We start from the raw sequence: 23,540 nt of genomic DNA on the forward strand, positions 1-23,540 counted from the left end.
ATTCGGAATAAAAAATACCATGTTAAAAGTAATAAAACACGCTTAAATAGTAAATCAAAGTAATAAAATTAATTTCCACTTTACTTTATCCTGTTGATATTAATTAGGAAATGCTTAGAGCAAAGTTAGAAAATTACTGTTTTGTCATCGGTCCAATGATGCATGAGTAAATCGTTCGAACGTTTTGAAGTAGGCGAAAATTACGTTCAAAGATTTCGTTATAAATAAAACACGTTAAAAATTAATCGTGTTCTTTTGTTCTATATTCAATTTTGAGATCGTTTCCAATACCTGACGAATAAATGTTTCGATTTTAGCAAGCAGCTCTCCTGAAGTGAAACGCGCCACTATAGTAGGCAACCCGATGTTCTCACGCGAGGAGCGCCGCGACCCCCCCGCGGAGGCCCTGGGACTCGACGACCTCCACATGGATTACGATCAGATCATGCACTATTTCCACAACCTCAAGGTATAAAAAGCATCACACCGTCCCTCCACGCTTCTAGTGTAGATGTTGCTGTGTCGCTTGCATCGATGTCACCGATAATCACGGCGCAGTTCTAACACGATTTATAATATTTTATATCTTCGATGTTTACTCTCTTATGAATAATACAGCCTGAAATTTTGATGCATTTAATATATTTAAAAAAAAAAAAAAAACTTTTTGATTTTAGGATGTAATGTTTTATAAAATGTAATTTGTAAATTTTATACAAATATATATATACATAGATTATCGTAAACGCCGAACAGTATTATTATGTATCGCGATCTATTTAAAGTTCTAGTTAAGGTATTTACATCATAAACGTTTCGCACTCCCGCAAAATATCTCGTAGGTTTCAGTCGAATAGATATTCAACGCAACATCACTCTTCGTTACTTGTTTCTGCATACACATGTACTCTTCATACGAGTAGCGTGCAGCTATTTCTTGATCACTAGCATAGAAAGTAGCGTCACGTTTTCTAGTTTAGAAATCATTGATTTTGTAAACGGATATGCAGTCTGTCTCACGTATTTAAAACTTTTTCGCAGGAATCGAACGCCTGAGTAGAGCAGATCATTGCAAAGATCCGGCAGGTATTGTCTACGTTTAAATATCAGCATATCATCAAAGCTCCTCCAATCGACGTATACAATGCTCCCTGCGATATATCCAGGGTAGCCGGCCACGAGGATAGTACTGTTGACACGCACAACAACAACATATGTTCCAATGAACATATATACGAGAACGTTAGCAACGGTAACGCGGTCGCACCAACGCAAATGCTATGCGACTCAATCGCTCACAAGAACAATTTTATGAAAAGGCAACTTAAGTTTTTATTAGAACACCTGAGCGAAGCGTACGAATAAACATGTTCAGTCAAGGTATTATCCTCAAACGGGTCTAATGTGGATCCTTGCAGTGATCGAAATCGAAATAATACAATCAAAATGTAACTGTTTTATAAATATTATAATAATACTATGTAATGTTATCGTTAATATAATCTAGTCATCGACAAATTGCACATACCTGTAAAACGTACCTAATAATATGTGTGTAGTGAATAAATACTCTTAGTAATATTATTGGTATATAATTTAACATGTTTCAATCTAATGCAGATTGTATGTATTTTTACCTTATTGTATTGTTAAAACAATAGGTACCGTTTGTTATATTTTCAACAACAAAAAAAATGAATGAAGCTAAACCCATTCCCTTACTCCCCATAGTGTACTGTACACTGCATTCGTTCTAGATCTGTATATATATTTTCCACTAGAATATAAAAATGCTACCTCACTTTATCTTAACTGTAGCTTAGCTAAATATGTGTGTACGCGAATAATAATAAGTGCGTTTATGTAATGACCCTGGAATCTTTAAAACGCCTAGTAATTAAGACTGCAAAATGCCAGTGTTTAGGATACATATTATTTATGTTTTAAATTTTAACGTAGAACGGAACGCAGGACTAGTCAACTATTTTACGTATCGGCCTTATTTATTTGCTCACATTTGTAACTTCTACTGAATAGGAATTCTTATTTTGTTATTAAAATATAGAATTCATACGTAATTATATCTTTTCGTTGGATTATATTACGTATTTAATATATTGACTGTTTATATTTAAGTATAATTTTGTTATGCCAACATTGCCTACCGCAGAATCATAATGTGATAAACGGACTTTATTTTTATTAAAAACTCCGGTTGTTTTTTTAAATCTACTTATTAAAGGTAAAGCTTGTATTATAGTATCAACAGTTTAATTTATTTGTGGAACGTCGATGTAAATTGCATTTATTTGTAAGATAGAATTAGGCTTTGTAAATATTGTTATGAAGTTATATAATTTATATGTATGTGGAGATGACAACTTGAATAGAAGATATTATAATTAATGTGGTAGTTGCTTAAAATTTATTGGACGGTAGCTGTGCACAGAATATCACTAATTAAATATGATATTATATTTGGTGTCTGTTAATAGTACACATTAGCTAATCTTGTGTATTTAATATGAATTGATGTGAATCTTAAAAAAAGTTTAATCGGCAACAAATATTCTAATGCAATTAAACTCAAATTTATATCATTTGAGTCTTGATATTAAAAATAGCGTGCTGTTTAGCTTCTGTCTTTAGGTTAAGGACGACAAGAGTACAGCCTTGCATTAAAATATTCAAAGTATAATTTTTTTTTACGTGACGAATATTTATCAATACAGATTAGTTTGTAAGTAAGGCTGGGAAAGTGTTAGTATTATCTGCTGTAGCAATTTTTGCTGTGACGTCTGTATTTGTTGAATTTTTGCCATATTTTAAGGGAATATAAAATTATTGCTACGAGATATAAATGTACGCAAATTGAGGCTTGTCACGGTAACCCTTTCGGCAAATGTCAAAATTAATAAACCATTAAAAGTACATACACATCCACTGGGTTTTATTTTCCCATAAAACTATACTCATAAATAAAATTGTAGTAGGTATCTGTATGTAATGTAATTTTTTTTTCTATGGGTGAACGAGCGCACGGCCGTCCTAGTATTAAGTTACCGAAGCCCATAGACATCTACAACATAAATTCCGCCCTAAGGTCTCAGTTGTAATAGTACGACGACAGTTCGACCCTTCAAACCGAAACGCATTACTGCTTCACGGCAGAAATAGGCAGGGTGGTGGTACCTACCTCACAACGTGTCCTATCACCAGTAAAAATAATTTACTTAAATAAAACCTTTATTTTACGGATACAAACAAAAGACTTATTTGTGCGGTGGGTAGACTTGTTTAAGCACCTGCGCCGTGTATCGTATGGCTTTAATAAAAATACTTATTTTTTAATTGATTTTAAAATTCAATTTATACACTAAAAGTCCCTAAAATATAAGTACCACGAGTAGGTACAAAACTAATTTTAAATAACGATTACACTGCTCTTAAAACATCAACTAAATTAATCATACACCATATTGCTTTATGTTAGATTTTATCGGGTTGCCAACATAAAAATAAACATCTCTAATTCATACTACAAATTATATTTCTAAGTTGAACATTAACATTACAAATATTTCGTATACCATTTGTGATCAAATGGAGACAGCATTTTGTGACAGCCACCCATATTGTTCTGTATAATATATTTCATTGTGTATTCATTTTTGTTATTTTCTTCTAACCATTTTTCTTCAGCTGCTTTCTGCTCTAAAATCTCTTCAGAAACTGGCTCAGCTTTGAAGGGCAATCTTTCAGATATTATTCTCAACATGTCTTGTACCTGCAAAATGTTACGCATTTAGTACGGAAAAATAATTTCGTAAGTTGACGAGATGAGTTAAATTGTCTAGCCCACGTCTACACAACGTCAATCAAAGTCATAGTCTGTGGAAACGAATGCCTAAGATGTAGTAACCAATTGCCCAATATAATTAATGCCTTTAACATAATTTGAACAAGACTGCATTATGCTTATGTAAGCTTGAATGAAATGAAGCTTTGTATGGTATAGAAAGACAACTTCACTCATGATCCTTGATACTACAATAGTAAGCTGGCGACTATATTATAACACTAGCGACCCGCCCTCGCTTCGCTTCGGAAACATTAAAACACACATGAAACAAAAAAAAAAAAAAAAAGTAGCCTATGTTCATCAGGGACAATGTCGGCTTCTAATGGAAAAAGAATTTTTCAAATCGGTCCAGTAGTTTCGGAGCCTATTCGAAACAAACAAACAAACAAATCTTTCCTCTTTATAATATTAGTATAGATAGTGCAGTAACTTCGGCTCGTATGTACTGTTTCTCTGGTGGTACCTATATTGTTTACTAAATAAAATTATGTGTACGGCATTTTATAATAATCGCGATATTATGCAAAATATATCGAAGTAAAATTTTACAGATTATAATAATATGATAGATGATATGCATAGATGGGTGAATGAATACACAGCCTATTTAAAATTAAGTCATAAGGTCAAAAGATTTCCTTTTAATTTGTTGGTAATACATAGAACAAATTTTTTAAATAGATTAAATATAATATTAAACACTCAAATACCTCAGCATATTCACATTTGCCACCAACTTCAAGAATGATTCTACCAGATTTAATAGGGGTTACATAGTGATCAATAGCTCCTTTTCCACCACCCATTCGCTGACCTTGTCCTTTCTTGGTTATGGGTTGCCACGGAGGATCTATTCTCCATATGGCAAACATACGTTTCATGTCTAATTTCCTGGCAACAACTAAGCGAGCCATTTCAAAATGTTCGTGTTTCATTCTTCCACCTCCAGTGGCCTGTTAATTATTGTTAATTTTATATATCATTCTCTAGTATGGTCACTTTTTACTCAAACGCGAATATTATAATAACACAAAAAAGTGGTTTATCTTTTTATTACATAGCATTATTCATTCATTGTGAAAGTCGTTTGAAAAAACTTGTACATGTTCAAAATATTTTAATATGTGCATATTTTAATCCACTATAGTTGCGTAATTCGATATAATTATAAGAGTTATGATTTATATTCTTCAATTCAATTTCATGTTGATTAGCAAACAATTTTCATTTTTACCATAACATAATTGTTAAACAGGCAACCTAAGCAAAATTAGCAAACGCACCTATTACATTAAATTGTGCACATCATTTCTAGTAAATTAGAGCCAAAATTACTTAAGCAGATCGATTACAAGATACAAACAGACACACAATTTTACTATCTTCCTATATAACAAGTTTAATGTTCAAAATTTGGAGATTTGAGAATCGAAGCTCATTTGCTAATTATAAAGTAGGCATTAAAATATTAAAAAGCCAATTAAGATTAATAATTACTAGGACATGACTTACACGGACACCATATTGTTTCAACTGTAATGTTGTGTGGACTTCCTCTGGTCCTCTCATGTATCTGAGTCTCTTCTGCATCTTGGGTGGTTTTAAGTTTGGAGGATACTGTGGCACTTTATCATATACCCGCAACCTTTGTCTTTCGGGTATTTCAATATCTGTAGCAAAATAAAACTTTTATGTTTCTTAATGATAATAATGGTCTGGAGGATTTTATTCACCATGAGTTATGGAAGTGTAGTATTTGCTGACGCGGGCCGCATATATAAGCTCTCTCCAGGTCATCCAATCCCGTTTCTGCAGTATAACCATTGGAGCTCCATGGCACGCGTGAAATGTCACGATAAGAACCGATACGTAAGTATCTTAAGGTAGCGTCGGAACGCTACTTCGACAAAGCGGCGCTACACCACTTATCGTGGCCGCCGCCAATTACATATCCCAGCCAGGCAATAGGGCAGCGCAAAACCGCCGTCGCTCGAAGCATGCCTTGTGAGATTTCCAGGATTCACTCCCAGTGCTTTTAGGCTCTTCAAGAATGGGTCGCCGTCCTTCCCCTTCGCGTAGCTTCGTCGTAATCGACGAGTTCGACGAACGGACTAGCCCATTGAGTTTGTCGCCAGATCTTCTCAATAGATCGCGATTTCAAATTGATGGGTGATTTTGTGAAGCACTACTCTTACTTGGCTATAGTTAGCAAATTCTCTCAAGATGAGTTTGTGAGCTCAAGTAGCAGTCCGCGCGTAAAAAAATAGGAGAATTTTTAGGGTCCTCAAATATGAAAAAAGGCTAAGAATCCTGCAAATATTATCATAAAAATATATCAACAAATATTTGCCTCAAAAGTTGTGGCTTTCTTAATAGCAAACTATTGTATCCTGTACCATATCTCTCTATAATAGAATGTCTTTTTTATTTAATTATCTATAATAACATGGCCCGACAAGGTCATAAAAGCATTGCATGTCAAGTGGATACCTGTGTGTGACTATCCTAAGCAATAACTGTCCCGCTGAGTTTCAGAATGCATAATGAGGAGCAAAGTGCTCCAGGAATAGACAGAAAAGTGTCATCACTACCACAATGATGATCAAAGTATGCTGCTTTAAAAGGAGAGGCTGCTACCCATTCATCCTCAGTAAATAAATCTCTTTTATAATTCTCATCAAAATATATGGGGGGCTATGCTAGAACCATACACAGTTGTCAAAGTTCCTTATTCAATACCTTAAATTATTCATACAACACAGACAGTTAAATTGTTGATCGTACTGTTTAAGTGCCAAACTCAGCCAAACTCATTATTTTGTGCAATCACTGACCACAGCCATATAATGCTTATTCACAAAAGTTATTAGAGATAGTCTTCTATGCAAGTTTTGTATGGAGATTAATGAGACAGCCACACACATACAACACTTGATTAGAAAGTCACACCTCAACACATAAAACCGTAGCTCTAATGCAGATGAGAACACACTTGGTATAGCTGCAGGAAACACTCAACATTGCAATGAAACCCTTATGAAATTTGAATTTAATACTGATAAAATGACAACAACAGAAGAAAGGGTTTTTTGTTTATTTCTTAGTATGTTATTTACTATAGGTATATTCAATAATGAAGTACTTAAACTAGACTAGTGAAATAAACGGTGTTAACTTACGGTCATAATTTTTTGGCGGAGGAAAATATTTTAAACCTGCAACTAGAGTTAGCTGAGCTTTTTCAGCTTGCAATAAACCTATAAATGAAATTTCTATCATTAGTTTATTATCGTCTATGTGAAAGTCGTTGTGACGCGTACATACGTTAACTACTGAACCGATATTACAATTTTCAGTGTCACCTATATATAAAATAATAATAAAGTTTCCTTTCATTAAAAAAATATTTTTTGACTATAGTTTCTATATTAACGCGAGTGAAACCGCGTTTTAAAGCTACATTTTAACAGTAGGCAGCGGCTTGGCTCTGCCCCTGGCATTGCTGAAGTCCATGGGCGACTGTAACCACTCACCATCAGGTGGGCCGTATGCTCGTCTGCCTACAAGGGCAATAAAAAAAAACATTTAAAGTAAGTTTCTTAATTTAAAATTTTTCGTAGTTTTATTTTAAATCCTTACCGAAACAGCTACGAAAGGGTCTGTAGAACATCTTTTTTAATGAAGTACTAATGAATAAAAATCTGACAAGTATTTAATAACCTGATCTGAACTGGTTTAAAACCAGTATAACTGGAGTTAACTAAATTTCAGATTATTTTTAATTAGATTAGTTAAGGAGTTTAATTTATTTTGTAATACTTAATACATAATAATTTGTAATACTTTGGTTTATAAAAACTGTTTTTAAAACTTTGTTATTTTTCAGGTTATCTGTCAGGTAGTATTAATAGTAGTTCCATTTTTCCAACTGGAAAGGCGAAGGTGTCACGCCATACATCCTTACACTTTTCGTATATTCTCTGAGTATCCCTGCCTGCAGCTTTCTGCAAGTGTATTCTAGGTTCGATATTCCGAGCGGTGAACGATATTGGAGTCATTTGGAAGATAAAGCCAAATTAGCCTCTAAAATGTTCGAAGTCCTCAACAGGGCGAAGCGTGAGTACGTGAGGCCCATCACTGGGCCAGGGCTACCAGGTAGTAGGTACCATTTGACTCCATACAAAGACAGACCACTCAGATTGTCGATAATCTCGTTTTCACGGATCGCTGGGAACCTTTGGGTCGAGGGAAGGTCTTCGGTTATCTCTCTATTTTGTACCGTATGCCGTACCATGGGAAGTGCTCTGAAAAGCTAGAAATCATGTCTCGATGTGGGTGGTGGCATTTACTTAGTAGGTGTCTATTCGCTCTGGTAACCACTTAACAACAGGTGGGCCATGAGCTTGTCCCCCCATCTAAGCAATAAAAAATAAATTGTTCCCGCCACCGGAGCAGATTTCATCCATACAATCTGGAACCGCTATGTTCATCGATAGTGCGTTTCCAGAGATCATTCAGCCGTCGGCCGTGTACCACCCGGCTCTAGAATGAACTCTCCTCCACGGTGTTTCTCGAGCGCTATTATTATGTCCTTCATCAAAGGCGGCCTGGAGGAGCACCTACCTATTAAATGATTGATAGCGACTTGGCTATGCCCCTGGCATTGCTGACGTTCATGAGCGACGGTAACCACTTATCATCAGGTGAGCTATATGCTCGTTGGCCTACTAAGGCAATATAAAAATAAAAATATGTAAAGTAATGACGTATTTCATTTTATTTCGTTTCATTTTACATTTTATATACATAACAGCCTTTATTTCAATTTTTGTTTAATGGGCTATTTATACATTTGCGTATCCAGTGAACGAATTAAAAAAAAGCAAACAAACTGTAAAATGTGCAAAACAAAACATTAACAAGGAGTAAAGCTGATAAAGTATCAAATGAATAAACGGCATTCTGTTAAAGTTCAATAAATCCTATGCGGATAAGTAATAAAATAAACTTTGACTAAAAATGAATGATTTATACTTTTGTACATGTAAACAATTCAATGGAGTATAAAACTATGCTACGTTTGCAGAAATGTCTGTACTTTAAAATAAATCTATTTGTTCTCTGGTGTTTTGTGACAGGGTTTTTCTTGTTTATGAAGGTATACTTTAAAATGTATGCTGTGTTCACTGTACTTAGTAATCATCCTATTTATTATGAATAGGAAACGTAATACGAGATCATATATGTAGGATTTGGTGCTCCCTGATCTCATAGGACTTAAATTAATTTTCTGACAGTGATGTATCAGCAATACAATGGCATTTCTTTAATTCAGATCTGGTGATAAAATAATAACACTTTACTATTTTTCAAAAAGTGAGGAAGAAAGTAACTAAATTGAAGTAACTTTCCAAACAAAGAAATATGCATTGTGTAAAAAATTAAACAATTAAGCGTTTTAAAAATTATTTTTGCAGTTTGATAAACTTAGCCACCTGACAAAATATTTATCAGCTACAGTTTTTTTGCTACTATCTGGAATAGAAATTGTACGATTGTACCTTGGTAGATATGGAAATTTGTCTTGCAGAGTAAGTAATTAATGGCTAATTTATTTACTATTAATGGTTATTACTACTAATTATGTGACAAAATAAAGACATTTGCCAGTCCTTAACATTAAGTCATTGAATATTAATTAATACCTTAGTGGCAGAGATTTACAAAAACAATAGTATAAATAACAGAATGTAATAGGAAGAAAATTGCTTAAAAATACTAATATTTATGGAAATTTAAAAAAATTATATCTCGTAAACCGTGAGTCTCCGCAACTTGAAATTTTGTAAAAAGCTTTTTATTTATGAGTACTAGCTACAAAAATATTGTGAACTTCCAAATCGACGGACCCAAAAGGAAAATTTAGCCAAAATAATAATTTGTAATATACTTTTTTTTTTAGGTTCCAGAATTAGCTGTATTCCTCATGTTGACAATTTTAATGCAAATGCCACTAGTTAGCTTCTTCCTTTTTCATCCATATTTGCTGAGCACACCAACAGAACTAACGCTGCATGCTATGTTTTGGATGACTACTATTATTGAGATTGTGTACGGGTTTAGAGCATTAAAACAAGCTTCTTCTCTAGCTAAAAGCATTTACCTGTCCACAACTCAGAATCAGTGAGTAGAGTAGTAAAATTATAAGGTAATATTGTAGTAATATTATGGTAGAATGGAGCTTAATATACATAGTATCAGACTGTAATTAGTATGAGCACTAATTATGGTATGATAAATACAAAACATTAAATAATAGCATTGTCAATGTGAAAAAGCATTTTTTGTTATGTCCTTTTTTTATCAAAAATCAAATTTCTTTTGCAAAGTGACTTAGGATATCTATATATTTCATAACTTTAGATTTGTTAGTTTGAAACAAAAGTAAACGCAGTATACATTTTTCTCTTATTAAAATTAGAAAATAAACCTTAATGGCTTGAGTTTTTAAAACAAATAAAACATAGGCAGCAACTTGGTTTTCCCTGTCATTGCTGATATCCGTGAGTGATAGAGACTACTTATGCTCATCAGGTGGGTGGGTCATATGTCATATGCTTAATAAAAGTAAAAAAAAATAATTTTCTCTCAACCTAATTCATGCTGCATTCATAAGTAGGTACAGGTAGTAGGGCACTGATGGGTATGATAACTACTCCTGCATGTATTCTCTTTTGAACAGATAGGACAGCTGTTGTATCAATGCAATGAAAATTCAATCTTCAAGGCACTCTCATTTAATATGTGGATGATATACTTACAATAACCATTTAAAACCAGGTTGAATGTGCGTTCATGCCAATTTTAACCATGACAAAACAGATCAGTCATTATGGCATAATGTCTAAAATTTTTTAAATGAAACATACTTTAAATGAAAAGACTTTATTGTCATAATACATTTGATGCTGGAACCATATCTTAAGATATTTAATAAAAATTGCTGTATTTAGCAAAGCTTTGGCATAATAAACATAAATATAATTATTTAACATAGCTTGTTATATAATAGTTAATTACAAAAGTAAATTAAGTTTTTTAAAAAAAATACTGTCATAAAATACATTTAACTTTAAAAAATAGCGTCAAAGCACACAAAAAATATTAGTCATAACTTTAAAATAATGATTGCACTTTTTCTTAAGTAACTACTTTAAACAAAATGGAATACAGAAAACTTCTCCGTTCATATAAAAGTAAATCAATACTCTGACTCATATTTATTAAATTTATTATTGGTATCAAAATATATAAGATTTCATTAAAATGGTTTTCAACATTCATATTTAAATATTTGTATTTGCCATTAAACTCTTCAAGGCACTGGTTTTTTATTTGTAGAACACTGGGAAAACTTCAAGGGGAAAATGATATAATTTTGACACAGTTGAATGGATCTACAAAGTACAGTGTTTAAATGTAAAGGTTCGACATTTTCAAATTCATTTTGGAACAATCTGACTAGTGATGTCAACTTTCCACGAACCAAATTTTTAAAGGAAATTATGTTCTATAACTCAGTATTTGTGATGAAGACTGCATTTAACTCCTCCTTTGAAATGTTGCCATAGTAAACCGTAAGACATCGTTTTAATCTTTCAGTGCCAAAGTACTCACTTTTAAGGCAGCTTGAATTGCAGGAGTTTTATTTGTCCACATTAAGATTTTTTTTCTCCCATTCCGATTAACATTTACCTAAATCTCCTTTCCAACTATGAATGATCAGCTCACTCAGGTCTCAATTCTTCTAATTCTAAACAAAGGCTATCAGAGCAAGAAATTTGCAATCAAGTGCTCTCAGTAGCTGTGGAGTAACAAGGGTATTGGCTGCATCTAATGCAGTGACTTTATTTGTTAAAGTAATTAGAATTCAGAAGCTAGGTGTATTCGAATCTACGTTCGATTACACATTATTTTGCCTTTCCTGTAAAAAGTATATTTTAGCATCCTGACTTTTTGCTTTTAGCAAATTCTGTTACAACCAATAAGTCAATATTCAATTATCTAAAACTAGTTTTTAAAAGTGATCAAACCTCTTCATGCCTCTGCTGTGTCTCTAATACTGTAGATTTTTTTCACTTATTCATGTTCATTATTTTAAGATATATTTATAGTTTTTATGCTAGAACATAATTGAACTTCTATCAAAACTTACAAACCATTGAATTATTGTAACTGTGGTGCTTGAACTTTTTTTATTATCATCTGTCTCGTTAACGTACTTTAAAATATCCTATAATTTATTTTTGGTTTCAGTTAGTAGATTTTAATGTTGGTTAAGCTGTATCACTAAATAAGTTGTTGTCTTTGAAAAAGTCATCTATCTTGCAGCGATTTAAATGCAATGTGATATTGAAACTCGCCAATTTTGTCTCGAAACTTTTGATATCACCATCAACTCCAAAAGATTTGATCATTTGTGCAAAAGTTGGTGACATCTTGCAGATGAACTGAAATGGAAATACAAAAAGTTTAAGTATTATTTTTAAACTGATAAGTATTGACTTTAATAGAAATTTATTTTTCAAATGTTTTTCAATTTACGTCATGAATGTGGTGTAATTTATTAATATAGTTTACTTAAAAAGTCATTGCAGGAAGGTTGGCAAATGTGAAATATTGATATTATTTTGTACAGCTATAGATGGATAAAAGGATAGTTTACGAAAGGAAATTAATGAAGCATAGTGAAAAATAAAATATAAATATTAAGAACTAGCGACCCGCCCTCGCTTCGCTTCGGAAACATTAAAACAAACATGAAACCAAAAAAAATAAATAAAATAAAAATAAAAAAAGTAGCCTATGTTCATCAGGGACAATGTCGGATTCTAATGGAAAAAGAATTTTTCAAATCGGTCCAGTAGTTTCGGAGCCTATTCGAAACAAACAAACAAACAAATCTTTCCTCTTTATAATATTAGTATAGAAAAGTGGCTTGCGCATGGCGATGCTTCGCCACATTGTACACAGACTACTACGTATAGACTGATATAGGGATGCTCGATGATCATCGATATTAAAACAAAAAACATCGATGTTTTAACATCGATACTGCATTATTTAAAACATCGTAACATCGATGTTACGAACACATATCGAAATTCTGTTGGCTGGTCAACCCTATATCAACAGCACAATAGGTTGAAAGGTTCTGAACTTCAAGTTATTATTTTTAGTCAATTAACAAAAAGTATTGGCACTTATAACATGTACCTATGCCCTGATATCTTTAATTTATTTTTCATTTTGTTGAATTATAAAAACGTTGTGATTTTATGGTTGTTTTATTAATTGATCAATATTTGCAAACAACATTGATATCCTGCTACCGATGTCATTATCGATGCCATAATCGATGTTTTTCCCACATCGAACATCCCTAGACTGATATATATATTATGTATGTATGTTTATACATGTATATAGTATACATGCATATTATCATTTAAGGCGATGCGTTGCTACGCAAGCAATCGGTTTTATTTGTATAGCCATTTCACATCAAAATAATAGACTTACTATAAATAATTGTTGTGTGACCCAACTGTGATACTTCTTTACAGAACCTTCATATGCTTTGGTGAATACATATTTCATATTTATCTCCTTTTTTGCCTGTAAATTTTCTAGTATATCTACAAATACTAATTCGAAAAACAGCAGAGCTCTGAAACAAAACATTTTGCAATAATATATAATTAATTTGTGTTTTTATTTTATCTTTATATGCAGACAAAAATAAAGCCCATCTGAGGTAAGTAGTGGTCACTGTCTCTGATAGAAATTAACAATGATTCAAGGATTCAGCCGAGTTGCTGACTACTGCCCAGGACTTTCTACAAATCTCGTTTGACGAAGGACATGTCTAGGGGCTCAGGAAACACCATGTAAGGGAGTTCATTCCAGAGCTGGATGGTTCCTGGCAAAAAAAAAAAAGGTTCTCTGGAAACGCACTCTGGATAAATGCAGAAGTTGCAAAGAGTAAGGATGAACTCTATGTGAGGCTCCTGTGGGGGGGGGGGGTGTAGTGATAACAAAGTTAAGAGTTCCTCAAGGCCAAAATTTCAAATTAAATATTAGCTTTTCAATTAAATGTGTACATAAAATAAATATACTGTTATACTATAGAAATAAATAAAAAAAACAAGTTGTAGACAAAAGAAAATATATGAATTAGACAATTACTATCCAAAATCATCATAAAAAGTCTTAGTTTTCTATTTTAAAGAAATACATTATGTATTATAAAACATCAAACAGACTTGTGTGTGAAATGAAATATATGTGATAAAAGAGATAGTTTCTGTGTTAGAATTGAAATAAGGGGTTCTATTCAGGTAAAAATGGTTAACTATATTGAATATTATTTATAAATAACATTACCCATTACTGATTTCAAACCTTGTTATCATACCTGTTAAGCCATAAAACTCCTTCAGTAACAGGAGCTTTACCATTATTAATTTCTTCAAGCATTAACATCAGTAAACAGGAATTTTCATCAAATTTGTAATTTTTTTTTATTCTCTGAAAAATAAAACATACATATGAGTCGTCTATTATCAAAGGTGGCAATCTGTGCATTTGGACAAAAAAAAATTATTGATATGTCAATACAGATTGATTTGAATATAATCGTCTCCTTCAAAGAATACGGTTCAAAACCTGCATTAAATAAAGGTTAATAGTTAACCTGTTATTTATCTAAGATGTCGTTCCGAAGAGTTTTGTGACTGCCAATGGAATACAAAGTCAATAATTCGTTTTTCTGATTTACCAATCATTGTCCAAAAGTCAGATTGCCGGCTTTGATAATAGTCGACTCATATGTTGTTAATTTAAAAGAAATCAATTGTATGGACCTTAAGGTATTTCAGAAACCACTAAACAGCAGTCAGAAGATAGGTAACAGGGTTTTATACTGGGTCAGAGAATGACAAAGACAATAAAGAGACACAAGGAGGGAGCCTCATCTGAGAGTATCTGAGATACTGGAATTACTTGAGAACAATTCTGAAATATAATGGCTCTGCTTTCCTTATGCCACTGATGACATCTTGAAAAGCAATGACATTCAAATAATTTTAAATTAAAAAAATAACTCCAGTAATATACTTATTCACAAAAAAAATTCAAAAAGTCAGAGAGCATAAGCTAACTATTAATATCAAATCAAGAAAGAAATTCAAAAGCCTTATGGCCTATAGTGCATGACCTAAGTAAGGTCTTATCGAGGTTTAGAGAAAGGATACCCAAAGAAAAACTTAGAAGACCAATCTTATATAGAAATATTTAGAAAAATGAAAGTAATAAAGCTTCAACTAAAATTCAGCCAAATTATACTTTGTTTACAAATATTGAAAAAAAGTGGAACTCACATCAATATTTCCTTGCATATCAAATTTTACAGGTGCAAAAGCTGTGCCAAGGCGTTCTGTAACATTCGATATAAATTGGTCAACAAAATAAAATGTGGAATTTAATTTGGTTTTTAAGTTTTTAACCTGAATAAGTGATGGTTTGACTAGTTTATGTAAAATGATAATAAAAGATAGTTGTGAATGGACTTTGATTTCTTCTAAATTGACGAAATATACCCATTTAATGACTTGCAGTGGCGCTCTAATGGAATTATTTCAGAAATCTTCCCTGAAAAACTTACTCTTGTAAAAAAAACATTTCGCACAGGAAACGAACTAGTAAAAATGGATGTTAAACATACCAACAAGGTAGACCAAATCCGTTGCAGCTTCCAAGAAGCTCACCAAATTTATTTTTCCATTTACAACAGGCGGGAAAGACTTCACATCTTCAAAACAAACTATTGTGTGTTGTGTGGAGCTAGCCATTGTAAATACTTATTAGCAGTTATCTTAAATATATTATTTACAAGGATTTTATAATTACAATTAATTTATTACACATTTACAAAACTTATCTCGTTATCGTGATATTTACAAAAAACATGATAAAGTTCCTAAAATTAAATTGTAAGTAGGTACACAAAAATGTCATTTTGATAAGAATGTGTCAGTGTCAGTTTCTAGATGTCATGGAACAAAATGCAGAGGTTTGAACAATGCTGCCATGATAATTTTAGTGCTTCCAATTTCGTTAAAATTTAAAAATAATCTACTTAAGTGTATGTAATTTTGGCTTCCGTTTCTCTTCACGTTTGGTTTCGTTCAAATCTGTTGATACTATTTATCCTTCTGATTTGCTCACCTTATTGTCAATAGGAAAATTTGTGTTGTTCGATCTAGTATGAAAACGTTTGTTTTAACACGTTTCCTAAGTCATCTTCAACAACTATTGTCAAAACTTTTGTTTTAGGGGAAAACGTGAATGGAACCAAAAACCTTTTTTCTGGTAGGAGGTTAGTAAATTCATAAGAATCTAAAACCATTCCATTAGAATCATCTCTGACTTCAACTATCCTGATACCCGCAGTAGAGATAATCATCATTTTGTTTTTGTCAAATTTTAGATATCTGGTAATTGCTTGTCTCTCTCTGCCGTATTCATTATTGAACCATCTATGATAAGACAGGAATACTGCGCAGTTTCTGGTCCAATATATGGAATCATTGCTATGATTGCGGTTTATATTTTTCTTAGATTCTGTTAACTTGTTTGTAATACTTGAGTATACACTTGATGGTCTTGTTATTGGAGTGATATTTGGACTTCTCCTTACAATATCTGATTTTGACATTGATGCAAAGTTTCCTAAGGTCGTTTTACTTCTTGGCCCTAACACTCTCAACGGCTCTGCCACATTCATAGTTACATTTATGTTACGTTGAAGAGAAACGGTCGAATGTTGTACTGGTTTTCCATTAAAATTATTCATACTATCTTTTAGCAACGATGATCTTTTTTCTCCAACAATGAATACTCTGTCTAAATTATCAAAACCTCTGCCCATTATCCCATCTTTAGTGTGTCCAAGATCAAAAGTATGTCCAAGTTCGTGAAATACAGATCCCAAAGTTGTTGCAAAGCAGCCTCCGAGTGTTCCACGATAACCACTATCGTCCATGAACCTCTTTGGATTTACGGGTGTTGAATTCATAAAGTTTGGAATTATTTCATCAATCGTTGTAGGCCAAGTGTATAAGCATGCTGTTCCAAATAAAGCCAATCCTCCACCACCCAAAGCCGCGTAAGCTTCAGTCATAGAAACTGTCTCTTCATGTGTCATAGGCTTGTCGAGATCAGTTCCTTTATACCTTGTGCAAGATATAAAACCTATAAATTTCCTCTCATTGCTTCCTAAATCAGAAAGCATGAGCTCTCTACCAAAGTGAGACCATAATTCAGCTTGTTTCATTTTTCTAGCTTTGTTCACATTTAGCGTACTCTTGAATATTATGCATTCTGGTTTCTTTGGGTTGACTTCGTGTTCGAGTTGAAATGTTTTTCGGCCATTGCCACTTTCAAACAATTTTTCAGCTGTTAAACTTTGTATTAGTTTACAGCCAAGAGATATACGTAAACATGCACTCTCTACAGAGTTGTCAATATCGGATGGACTTTGAAAACAACCGTCATGGCCTTGGCAAATAATGTAGACAGGTGTTACCCTTAGATTGGTTTTTCTCGGTGTGTAATCTAAAATAAATTTGCGGCGTTGTTGTTCTGTGTATTCAAGTTCAATCACATTTTCTCCATGTTTTAATTCAATTATTGCCTTAAATTCTCCATTATGGACATCCCATTGCGTTTTACTTTGTGTCCCGTTGTTTGTGACTGAACAGATTAACTTTTCTTGGGTATTACAGTTTAAACGTGTTATTATTCCTTTAAGAAGAACAACAGAATAGTTAACGCTGTCTCCATTTTGAAAGTTTGTTACGAAAATCGATGAGTTCTGTTCGTTTTCAGAATCATAACTCGTGCGGTTATCCATTACCTGAAAGATTTAAATGATCAACTGCTTGTTAGGTTTTATGTAGTTGACCTTCGTTAAAGATACGCATTATTCTTGTTTTCTATCATAACTTACAATTTACGACATAATTAGGTTAGCGCATTTTGGTTTGTCGGCTGTTCTGAGGCGTCAAGGTCAGTCCTGATTTCACGTTTCAATTGAAGTCTTATGTATATTATTATGAAGCAGTTCATTTTAACACAGTTTGCAGTCAAACGTAAAGGTCGTCATAATTGAATAGTTTCGCACTTTAGTAATGACTCACCATAATGCTGTTCGTGTGTAGCGCACAGAGCCGGCGCGGCGGGAGGACTGTGGGTGCGGGCGGTGCGGCGTCAGCTATGCGACCATTCGCGAGCACCGTGCAGCGTCGTTCCTCCTCACTTCCCACTGAACTTGGTCGAACATTAGATCGCTCGGTTTGCGCATGCTCCCCGATGCAGACCGACGTGGTAACGATTGCGTCCGCTAGACAGGTGCGCGTCTGACTGTCTCCACAGCCAAGAGGGAAAATTTGAACAATGCACCAATAAATCGAACGTGGCTGCGTCGTCGTCAACTGTAAGCCCTTGTTTCTTTGTTACCAATGAAAACAGATTTAAGGCTTCTTATGTTCGTTTTAGAATCTAAGAGTCTGTCGCTTATAACGTTAACGTTGATCTGAATGATAGTTTGTATAATTATTTAATAACTGTTTAATAAGGTGGGTACTCACTATTTAATAAAATTCCGCAATGATATTTTTATGTTTTATATCTCTAGGAGCGCAAATTAGCTCGAGCTCGCCTGGGGTTAAAAGTTTGCGAGTGCACATAGGGTAAGTCCGGGGTAGTTGGCCATAGTTTTTTCTAAGCTCTGTCTAAAATCAAATACTTATGTTTTTTTAATTATATTTATTTGTCATTAAACTTTGAAGAATCAACTATGATATTTTAAACAAAAAAGTAACAATTTCTAAGGAGATCACCTTATTAATTGAAGTTTTCCTTAAATCACAATTGGCCATCTCTTCCAAGGTATCCAGGTGTGATAGCCATAGTATTAAAGGTAAAATGGCCATAGCTTAATTCTAGACTTATAATTACTTTTTGGTCTTATTTTCTACTTTCAAGTCTTGTTTTCTCCTCTTCGTCACAACTGGAGCACGTCGTTTTAAATTCAGTGTAGTGTTTGTGAACTTAATACTGACACACTGTACATTGAAGCCACTCTTCGATGAGAGGTGTTTCGTAGTAATTTTCACCACCACGCCCAAGACAATTATCCTTTTCGAGTCTCTTTCTTTTCTCATTCTTATCTGACAGTATTTTTAATAGAATATCGTCACTATTCTCAGATAGTCTTCAAATGGCTTTTCTTTTTATACATTGAACAGTCCTTTTATTGTATATTTTCCTTCTTTGTTTTGACATATATTATTACTTTCTTTTTCTAGTTTACATGTGTTCTTTCGAAGTCAAAGGTGTTTCAATTTGCTTTGCTCATTTAAGCACTTGAATCAGTTTTTCTGGACTAGGTGATATATCCTGTAGAATTCGAGATGGCAGTATAATCTGGATCCTTACTGAACGAAGCCTCTTTCGGAGTACTCGGGTGTGAAACATTAGACATCGTGGCAGTTTTAACGCAGGATTTTGTAAACACGATTATGAGGCATCTAAAACAAATAATAAAATACATAATACTTTGCAGAAAACATCATTTCTGTAACATGGCACTATGGCCATAATATACCGACTGCACTTGGCCATCTCTCCTTTTTTTCCGGGAGAGATAGCCACAACAAAGACTAAAACAAGCCATGACACGAAACAAACCATTTTGAGATTTTAAAGTAGCACTGTTTGTATACTTTGCATCAAATACAAATATCACCATAATTTAAAGAAACTGATACTACAATTATGTAAAACATAAAACATCAAATAAATATTTACAATAGTCGAAACAAAAAACAAAGGATTTACTTACTTTTTATGCTTTTTTCGTCAAATATTTTATCGCACTGTTGCCCTCACGCACGACGCGCAGAAAACTAAACGTTAATCAGTGGCATTTAATGAACGGTACCTTGAAATATTTCGATAGGCCATCTCTCCCATATGGCCATCTACCCCGGACTTACCCTATATGTACCTACATCATGACATGAATACCGTGTATGCAGTAGGAAAGGGGTTCAGAATTCAGCGATGCGAGGCAAGCAGGCTTTAGGGATATTTTGGGGGCTAGGTGAAGATGAAAAACATAGTGAATGAGTCAGAGAATAAAATACTTGTGAATTAGCTGATGTTGTCCAAGTCCTTATCTTATTTTCAGCGGTGAACTGAAGGCGAGCACTCACAATATTAATATAAGTAATGTAAAGTAAAAGTAAAAAAATTGCTGTAGCTGTTCCTAGCTAGTAGGCAGCGGCTTGGTTCTGCCCCTGGCATTGAAGTCCATGGACGATGGTAACCACTCACCATCAGGTGGGCCGTATGCCTGTCTGCCTAAAAGGGCATTAAAAAAAATCGGGTATGATGCGACAGGTGAAACAAGCGGATTTAAGTTCAGATTAATTTTACGTGTTCCGCGTAAAAAGGATGCGTTAGTTCCAAATTCGAAATTACGTTCTTTGGTAATCTATTTTTGAAAATCCTATGCTTTCAAGGAAGATTCGTTAGATTCAAAAGAGGCGGCACAAGAGTAAACTCTAAATTCAAAACTGTTCAAAATTAAGAATCTCATCGAGTATTGTTATAACAAGGCTCCTTCCCTTCAGGCTGAACACACGAATGCATCGCGGTATGAATAGATAGGAGGATGGTACCATCTGTGCAGGCTTATAATCAATCTTACTTGTACTAGCAGAGACCGTGGTCGTTCCGGTAGGGTCTCGTGAATAGCATTGTAGGATCTTTTGACCTCAAAAGTGAAGTCGGTGGGAATAATTTGAGAATATAATTACTTGTTCCATTAAAAACTAAAATGCACTGGTAGCGGAGTCATGGCAAAAATAAATATGAACTATCTCAATGAAAAGCAAGCCTCTTCTAGCAAGTCTTAGCTGGGAACATTTTTGTAATCGCCCTTATAGGCAGTCGAGCCTACGGATACGCCATTCCAAAGAAGGGTAGTATGTGACAAAAAGGTTTTCTGAAAATTCACAGGACGAAACGTTCCAAATAGTTAGGAATTTAGCACCGGACGGTACGATATGGAAATCTCAGATTAATATATCATCTCCAACAATTTCTCATTAAACACATTAGGTATACAAAAGTTGTTTATATTGATTTGCCAATGTAAGACCTAGTCTTCAGAAAAGCATATCCATGGCATGTAACTAATGTATTTTTTTCCCTACCTATGCTGATTGATAGCCTCGAGAGGCTATTTCAGCTACTCCTTGACGTGTATGTAAGCTCGCTGGGCTTAAACCGGAATGTTGCTAACACTGGCCCTAATAAGGGCAGTGCTTCGCAGAATCTACCACCGGATCGGAAACGCGACCCATTGAGAAGATCCACCGAGAAACTCAGTGGGCTGTGTCTATGGGTTAATTTACTCGTCGAGCCCTTCGTCGCAAGCGACAGGTTCGGCGAGGACGGTGTCCGGAGCTTGAAGTACCTAAAAGCACCGTTAATGCATCGGGAGGAATCAATGTATATTTGTATTGACACTACCTGGTATAATAAAGGTAAGAAGGATAGCAATAAAGCGAAGAAGAAACAATGGTGCATCAGTGATCTAGATACGAATGCACTGGACGTCTTATTCTTTAGGCCACGACGACTTCAAAATGATCTCTAAAAAAATCCGTTGATGTATTTTCTATACGTTCAGTTTGTCGTTTGTATTATAGCTTTATTTTGTACTAGCTACATATATTATATACATATAAAACCTATAAAAAACTAAATTAAACGAGGAGAATAATGTTTTTTTTTCTACCACGTTCGCCTTTTGGGAACGATCCCTTTATATGTACTTAGTATAAACATGTGCATAAACCAAATCCTAATGTAGCCATAGGCAAAAATAAATTGTTACAATAAAATATGGACTACATAATTTTTATTTCAATTTGGAATTTTTATGTCTGATATGAATATTTTATTCTATTCCTATACCTAGGTATTTAGAAGAGGAAAAGATCTGTCCGTCCACGCGATATATTATATACCATACTAAAAAGGCGATCAAAGCAGTGAAGAAAATGATCTGTAGGCTTAGTGCGAGTTTCAAAAATCGAATCGAATGACTCGCATCGAGTGTACGCTCTTCACGGTGAAACGTGCGGAGCTCTGAGTGCGAGTTACTCGATTTGCAGGACGTTTATTCATCTTTAGAAGCAATAATTTTTTCTTTTATATTGGTAGCACGCAAGTTTTTTTTTAAGGCGTTTAATTGAAATGCCAAGCTTTCTAACGATATTTATAATTAGTCGGGTAATGGGTAATGTACCTGTGCTTAGTGCGAGTTTTTTTAATTACTCAGTCGATGTTAATGTTATGTTTAATTTGTGTGAGTTTGTATCAGTGCCACCTAGTGGTAAGCTTATGAATCTCATTTTGTGGGAGAGAGAAGGTTTGTTTATGTTGCTGTCTCATGTATCGAATAGCTTTACCGAAGTGAGCCTCTCGATTATTGTATGTGCGAGTGCGAGTTACAAATTAATGGATTTTGAGAGTATTTCTTCACTTTCAAGCAAGTTAAGTAGTCACTAAAAATTTTGCCGTGAAACCAATACAATATCAAGATTTTTTCTTTCGTTTTTAATAATAATGTTGTTTTTTAAGGTTTTATCTATTCTAATGGTTTATACACATATATTTTTTCGGTTAGAAAATTTTATAGACGTCTAGCTAGTTGTAAATACATATTAATTCTTTGCTTTTTCATTTAATTCTTATTAAATCATTGCTTTTTTTTAAAGAGTTGTTTGATGAGAGAGAGAGAGCGAGATAGAGTTGTTTTTTTTTTATTGCTTAGATGTGTGGACGAGCTCACAGCCCACCTGATGTTAAGTGGTTACTGGAGCCCATAGACATCTACAACGTAAATGCGCCACCCACCTCGAGATATAAGTTCTAAGGTCTCAGTATAGTTACAACGGCTACCCCACCCTTCGAACCGAAACGCATTATTGCTTCACGGCGGAAATAGGCGGGGTGGTGGTACCTACCCGTGTGGACTCCCAAGAGGTCCTACCACCAGTGAAAGAGTATTCTTTATTGTACACAAAATGAATAAATATTGTGAAACATTTTTTCTTGGTCTTATCGCTAAGAGTGATCTCTTCCAGACAACCATTAGATGGGCAAGAATAATTTCGAAATGAATTGCACACTGTATCTATCTATTATAGAAATATATACACACACGCACATACACACGCGCACACACACACACACACACACACGCGCGCGCGCAATATACATATTTACAGGTACATACGTACAGATTTATATTTATAAATTATATAGAAATTTGAACAATGTAATAATAATTTTGCTTCTTTACACATTTATAAATAAGGATGGATGCTCGTAATAATTTTAGTATATTTGGGCCACCTAATGAAGATCATCAACACTATTACCGTAAATACAATAATTTTATAAACGTTCAACGGGTAAAAGATTAAACCTATGTAAAACATAATTTCTTTAATTAAAAAAAGCTGAAATAATTACC

The 23,540-nt window shown here is 33.9% G+C and overlaps 5 protein-coding genes across 6 annotated transcripts in view; 2 read left to right on the forward strand and 3 right to left on the reverse strand.

Annotated features, from left to right (window-relative positions):
• The window catches only part of dtn (transmembrane protein 132C dtn), a 95,528-nt gene extending 92,589 nt beyond the window's left edge, over positions 1–2,939 (forward strand). Inside the window, exons 20-21 of the mRNA XM_089730383.1 lie at positions 318–469; positions 1,042–2,939. Of these exons, the coding sequence (XP_089586509.1) occupies positions 318–469; positions 1,042–1,056 (167 nt within the window). The 3' untranslated portion in view covers positions 1,057–2,939. The remainder of the gene's footprint in view (positions 1–317; positions 470–1,041) is intronic.
• A 588-nt stretch (positions 2,940–3,527) lies between these two features.
• mRpL16 (mitochondrial ribosomal protein L16) lies at positions 3,528–7,769 on the reverse strand. The gene is made up of 5 exons (XM_028185156.2): positions 7,502–7,769; positions 7,042–7,119; positions 5,375–5,532; positions 4,573–4,815; positions 3,528–3,787 (listed from the first exon to the last, which is right to left on the reverse strand). Exons 1-5 carry the CDS (start codon positions 7,530–7,532, stop codon positions 3,572–3,574), a joined length of 726 nt encoding a protein of 241 aa, XP_028040957.2. The 5' UTR covers positions 7,533–7,769; the 3' UTR covers positions 3,528–3,571.
• Positions 7,770–8,718: 949 nt separating this feature from the next.
• LOC114251009 (transmembrane protein 17) lies at positions 8,719–14,950 on the forward strand. The gene is made up of 4 exons (XM_089730387.1): positions 8,719–9,020; positions 9,340–9,453; positions 9,825–10,045; positions 14,794–14,950. Exons 1-4 carry the CDS (start codon positions 8,886–8,888, stop codon positions 14,810–14,812), a joined length of 489 nt encoding a protein of 162 aa, XP_089586513.1. The 5' UTR covers positions 8,719–8,885; the 3' UTR covers positions 14,813–14,950.
• LOC114251008 (uncharacterized) lies at positions 10,792–17,840 on the reverse strand. The gene is made up of 5 exons (XM_028185153.2): positions 15,648–17,840; positions 15,304–15,359; positions 14,340–14,452; positions 13,445–13,592; positions 10,792–12,372 (listed from the first exon to the last, which is right to left on the reverse strand). Exons 1-5 carry the CDS (start codon positions 15,772–15,774, stop codon positions 12,199–12,201), a joined length of 618 nt encoding a protein of 205 aa, XP_028040954.1. The 5' UTR covers positions 15,775–17,840; the 3' UTR covers positions 10,792–12,198.
• On the reverse strand, positions 15,648–18,352 carry LOC114251007 (uncharacterized). 2 transcript variants are annotated; one of them, XM_028185150.2, is made up of 2 exons: positions 18,124–18,352; positions 15,648–17,840 (listed from the first exon to the last, which is right to left on the reverse strand). In XM_028185150.2, exons 1-2 carry the CDS (start codon positions 18,124–18,126, stop codon positions 16,185–16,187), a joined length of 1,659 nt encoding a protein of 552 aa, XP_028040951.2. In that variant the 5' UTR covers positions 18,127–18,352; the 3' UTR covers positions 15,648–16,184. The 2 variants fall into 2 exon arrangements, with proteins under 2 accessions (XP_028040951.2, XP_028040952.2); XM_028185151.2 differs by lacking the exon at positions 18,124–18,352 and adding an exon at positions 17,934–18,071.
• Between the last annotated feature and the right edge of the window lie 5,188 nt (positions 18,353–23,540).

Source organism: Bombyx mandarina, chromosome 10 (assembly GCF_030267445.1).
Source record: "Bombyx mandarina strain Sakado chromosome 10, ASM3026744v2".
In the NCBI taxonomy this organism is placed as follows: Eukaryota; Metazoa; Arthropoda; class Insecta; order Lepidoptera; family Bombycidae; genus Bombyx; species Bombyx mandarina.